Raw genomic sequence first — 6,030 nt, 5'->3', positions numbered from 1 at the left:
TTTTACGGATTGAATCAACACTTTGGTTTATTTTGGGGGACCAAATCAGAATTTACCTTTATTAAATTTTCACCAACGTCTTGAATTGATGTGTTCCACAGCAACAATCCACTTTTCCATTTGGTCCTATGCATGTTATTCATTATCCTTGTGGATTTCTTGAACCTACACCCTCTACCTGATAACATATAATTTGGTTAATTTGATGAACTCGGGAAATGTTGAAATGGAAATGCATGTCAAAGAGATAAGACCAATTATTGGCCATTTCGTACCCTAAAGTGTAGATCTCAAAAAATTTCACTAAAAAACTATAGGAAATAATTTTATAGAACCAATGTATGGGAAGGCAATTTACATACCTATAAATATGTGTGGAAGAATGAGGCATAAATTAATAATATATTATTAATCACACATAATAGCAATACCCTTAACTTTTCACTTTTCTCATCTGATAACAATATATAGAATCCTATTTATAAATTGGATAAGTTGGTGAACAAGTATTACGACCATAAGAAATTTTTAGTAAAATACTAATTCATAAACAATAACACTACCATAATTTGAACCCTATAGAATTACTAGAATCTTAACTTGACTAAAACACTACTAAATAATAATATAAAAATTTCTACTTTTGAACCTTGATTTAATATGCCTGCATAAAGGTTTCGAGATGAAAGAGAGTAACAATGGTCAAAGACGGGAACTAATTTCAAGTGGCGCCTATAGTCACCGTTTTAGCTAAAGAAAAAGTAAACTGATCAAAACAACAAATTTTGAATAATTTTGGTGACTATTTGTGCCACCTTTTCCGTTTGATTTAATAAAAAATATCTAAATAGAAATAAAAAAGTTAGCTATATAAAAAATATCTACTTTTGTTGATATCTCACAATTATTTTAAAAGAGTAAAGCTAATAATAAAAGGAAAAATGGCCATTTTGGTCAATTGTCTTTGGGATTTTGATCAATTTAGTCCCTTAACTATTATCACAATTATTTTAGTCCATTATTTTTGCCATAAAAAAGCCAATCTAGGCCATCTAACATAAAATTGAAAGCTTGTAATAGAATTAGTCTCGTGCATAGTATGTGCACCATTAAAAATAATCATTTTGCTCCATTATCATTAGAGTCATGTCCAATTTTATTCTTATACCTCACCGCATACCCATTGTTGTGTGTGTGTGTGTGTGTGTTTTTTTTTTTTTGTTTTATTAATCTAATCTTTTTTCTAAATTTCAAGGGTAGGCTTATAGTGCACGATACCGGCTAAATTAAGGTTTTGTAATTTCTCATAAAAGTCCTATATTGACTTTGTTTTGTGAAAATGCGGGTTTAAATTCATGAAATGACAAAATTGGACAAAACTTTAAAAATAATGGAGCAAAACGGTCATTTTCAACAGTGCACATGCATTGCAGATGATTAACTTTGTTAAACATTTTTAATTTTTCATTGGAGGTTCTAGATTGTTTTTTTTCCTTTGTGTAAAGAAAAGGAACTAAAATGGTAGCAATAAATAGATAGGGACTAAGTTGGCCGAGACTCCAAAGTCCATCAAAATGGCTATTTCCCCATAATAAAATAGCAATGAGTTAAAGAAAATGCCTCATGTATTTTGACAAAAAGAGAGAAGCATCATGGACATCCTAGAGACCATCGCAAAGAACTCTACCTCAAAAATTATTATTTCACTTTAAAAGGTTGCCGGAAAAAAAAAAGAAGAAAAAAGGTGCTAATTTCGTATATGTCACATAATCACAATTTTTTATCCAAACCAGATAAAAAGGCTACCACACTTGCTTATAATCACCAAATAACTGGCCTACCTTGTCACTAGTCATTCATTCATTGAATCTTGTATATTTTTATGATAAGATGAGATAAAACATAACAACGTATTTCACATGTTTCCCAGTAACGTAATATTTTTGCTGAATTTCTTTGAGATTGAAGTGAAAAAGTTGATATCTACTTCTCTATTATGGTACTATTTTCAAACTCGTGTTTGGGAAATGGTATTTTGCAGCTACAAGCAAAGGAAAATTATGTATTCGAGAAAAGGACATTTGAGCCTGATTTCTAAGAAAGGGTCTGAGATGGACTTTTCTTTTCTTAATATTTTTCCCATTGTGGGTCATCTAATCTTCCAGGTATGCCCACTTCTGAGAAATTATAACTGGAATTTTTGCTTGTTCCCTTCCTGTGAGATTCTTGACTTGGGTAATCAGCCATGAAACTCTCTGGCCTTTCATGCAAACTACAGATTGAAAGACATTAGTAGTAACATTGTGCAATTTCATTCTGGAATATGCAATTTTGAATCATGAAGATTTAATATCAAAATCTTGCACAAATCACCATGATAAATGGAACTCTACGGAGGAGCCTCACCATGATAAATGGAACAGGAGAAGGGAGTATTTAAGAAGAAACACTGGGTTTCATTTGGATTGAGGAGTTTTAATGAAGCATTTGAAATTTATCAAATTGCTTTAATTGTTTAGATTGCTTAAAAAACATTTGGATTTGTAATTTGTCAATCACCTAAATATGTTTTTAACACTAGAATAATTGGTCATTTATAAATCTACATATCTCTCAAAAAATCTAAACAATTAGAAGAATTTGAGAGAATTTCAAATTCATCGTTGAATACCTCAATACAAACACAGTCAGAACATATAAACACGAAGAAATCATTCATTACGTCAGGATAGCAATACTTTTCTAAAATGTGTTGCCGAAAATTTTCATTTCGTGGGATTTGTGATCTCGTAAACGTGTCCAAGAGAACTTCTGAATACGGTAAGAATCAAAACCTCCTTAATAAAATTCTATAAATAGCACTCTAGCCCAATTCAGTTTTATCAAAGAATTCAATACAAAGAAAAATGGTGACTTCCCGCAGTTCATTGTTTTCTCTTCTCTCATTTCTCATACTTGCATTAGCCATCCTACAGGCTGACGCATCAAGAATTCATGATGATTATCTAAAATGCCTACAATCTCAAAACTCAGACTCCATATCTACCATTGCTTACACCCCAAGAAACACATCATATTCATCCATATTGCAATCCACAGAGCAAAACTTACGTCCCGCATCAACCTCTCTATTCAAGCCAACTCTCATCCTTACACCACTTCATTCATCTGAGATCCAGGCGGCAATACGCTGTGCCAAGAAACATGAAATTCAAATCAGAGTCCGGAGTGGTGGACATGATTATGAGGGTCTTTCCTATGCTTCAACAAGCCCTTTTGTCATTGTTGATCTTAGAAACATTAGCTCGATATCAGTTGACAGGGAAAATCGTACGGCATGGGTTGAAGCAGGGGCAACTCTTGGCCAACTTTATTACAAAATCGGTGAGACAAGTAGGGAACTCGCATTCGTTGCTGGTGCCTGTCCCACAGTAGGCGTTGGAGGACATTTCAGTGGAGGAGGCTATAGCATGTTGTCACGTAAATTTGGGTTGTCAGTTGATCATATTATTGATGCCAAAATTATTGACGTGAACGGTCAAATTTTGGATCGAAGGTCTATGGGTGAGGATCTATTTTGGGCAATCAGAGGAGGTGGTGGAGCAAGTTTTGGGATCATCATTGCATGGAAAGTAAGTCTTGTTTCTGTTCCTGAAAAGGTAACAGTTTTCAATCTAACCAAGACATCGGATCAAAATGCCACTCAGCTAGTATATCAGTGGCAGCACATTGCAGACAAGATTGATGAAAATTTACTAATTAGGCTCTTCATAACGAGTTCCACTTCTCCCCAAACTGGAAAGAAATCCATAGTAGTTTCATTTACCTCTTTGTTCGTCGGTGGAATTGATCAGCTCCTTTCCTTGATGCAAAAAAGCTTCCCAGAGCTGGGATTGGCAAAAGAAGATTGCATTGAAATGAGCTGGCTCGAGTCCATAGTCTACTTTGCCAACATTCCAGGAGCTGCATCAGTTGAGGTCCTTCTGGATAGGAATTCGTCCAAGTCATATTTCAAAGGAAAGTCAGACTATGTAAAGAAACCAATTTCAGTAAAAGGTCTTGAAGGATTATGGAAAAGGCTTTTCGCAGAAGAAGAAGAAGACATGGAGGCATATTTCCAGCTACAGTTTAGTCCTTATGGAGGGATGATGAGTGAAATCTCAGAATCTGCAACACCCTTCCCTCATAGGAGAGGGAACATTTTCATGATTCATTATATAGCGGGATGGGACGAAAAAGGCAATGCAGAATCCAAGAGACATGTGAATTGGACAAGAAGAATTTATAGCTATATGGCTGCCTACGTATCAAAGTTTCCAAGAGCTGCATATTTGAATTATAGGGATCTTGACTTGGGAGTCAATAAAATCAAAGGAAATACAAGCTATAAACAAGCTAGCATTTGGGGGACTAAGTATTTCAACCAAAATTTTGACAGATTGGTGCATGTGAAGACTAAAGTGGATCCAAGTAATTTCTTCAGAAATGAGCAAAGCATTCCACCGTTGTCATAATGGTGGTAGGTAGATTGAAGGACCAAAAAAATAGAGTTTGTTTTTGGATATTTTCCTTTTCTCTTTTTTTTTTTTTAAAAAATGGTTCATGGTACAATGCGAACTAAATAAAAATGTTGCTTTTAGAATATTAATGATCTGTACTACACAGCAAATTTTTTGCCGTTGCTCTAGTTTCAATTTTCCTTGTGAACGCATAGAGGAAATAATCTTTCTTGGTTCTGATTAGATTTAAATTCGTAGTGCTGTTATGGGTCGGTGGCAATTTGAAATTCTTTATGACTTCATAAGATGTCATTTCCTTTTCCGGCTTAGATATTGAATAGTTATATGCTTATGAATACTTGTTGCGTTGGTATACATGTTTACAAATGTGAGAAGGAACATTTGTGTACCAATTCCAAATGTCTGACATATATATGCAGGGTTTGAGTCCAATTATACTAATAGCATCTTGTCATGTTCCTTTTCCGAATACTTGCCAACTGTCATGACACAGGGAACATCCAATTCACATCTAGATCAAACTATACGTAAAACCTCGATTCCTCTTTTATTGTCTTTCTCTTCAAATACCAAATTTATCTAAAGAAATTTATGCTATCAGTGCATAGCCTGAACCACTCCAAGATAGACAAAGGGTCGTCCTTTGAAAGTGGGGATAATTTCAGAAATCTCCCTGAGGTTTTTGACAAATTCATTGACCTCCCATAAGATTTGAAAAATTATATTAACCTCCCCTTAGGTAAAGGTTTTGCTAACAAAATTAGTCCAAATAAAAAAAAAGTACTTTAAGGAGAGAAAAAAATTTCCAAAAATGCCCTTTATGCATGTGTATAAGTTGTATTAATAAAAAATTGAAAACATATATTACTAAAAGTAAGGGAAGGCAAGTGCAAATAGTAAAGAATCAGAAATAAGTAGTAAATAACTTTCTGTACAAAGTTGGACCAACGACTAGTGCACTAGATTACAACACCTATTTTTTCAGGTCTTTGCCATTTTGCATATAAAGGCAACAAAAAGCGTTAACATGGATCTTATTTTGACTTGAAACAGCAAAATTTGTGGTAGGAAGATAGTGATTTTGTATGGATTATCAAGCTGAAGGTGAAGTATAGGTGCATAAACTATGGTCTTATCAAGCTAAGGGAGGAATCATGAAATTCAAATATTGCAACTGTAATCACAAGGCAACTGTGAAGATTTTTATAGTGAAAAAAATCCAAATAAATTATCGTTTGGTGTATCAATTTATGAGAGTGAATAAATATTTGGTTCATCAATTGGCACTATTTTATAATTGCAAGTTATTGTTCATTATCAAAGAGATTCCTATTAAATATTTTCATTAATTAGTTACTAACAATTGGTTAGTGCCCTAATTACTTAATTGTCACATATTTGTTTCTAATAAGATATAATATCTCAAGGTATATGAGTAATTTTTCCTTATGTGATGCAAGTAATTGGACCCACAATTCTGCTAGGGGAGGTCAATATTTTTTGCAAACCT

The 6,030-nt window shown here is 33.7% G+C and overlaps 1 protein-coding gene across 1 annotated transcript; it reads left to right on the top strand.

Annotated features, from left to right (window-relative positions):
• Positions 1 to 2,869: 2,869 nt before the first annotated feature.
• LOC113708097 (tetrahydroberberine oxidase-like) lies at positions 2,870 to 4,648 on the top strand. The gene has a single exon (XM_027230569.2). The coding sequence runs from the start codon at positions 2,907 to 2,909 to the stop codon at positions 4,512 to 4,514; it is 1,608 nt and encodes a 535-aa protein (XP_027086370.1). The 5' UTR covers positions 2,870 to 2,906; the 3' UTR covers positions 4,515 to 4,648.
• Positions 4,649 to 6,030: the final 1,382 nt, after the last annotated feature.

This window comes from Coffea arabica, chromosome 9c (assembly GCF_036785885.1).
Source record: "Coffea arabica cultivar ET-39 chromosome 9c, Coffea Arabica ET-39 HiFi, whole genome shotgun sequence".
In the NCBI taxonomy this organism is placed as follows: domain Eukaryota; kingdom Viridiplantae; phylum Streptophyta; class Magnoliopsida; order Gentianales; family Rubiaceae; genus Coffea; species Coffea arabica.
This window is presented reverse-complemented; position numbering and strand designations above follow the sequence as displayed.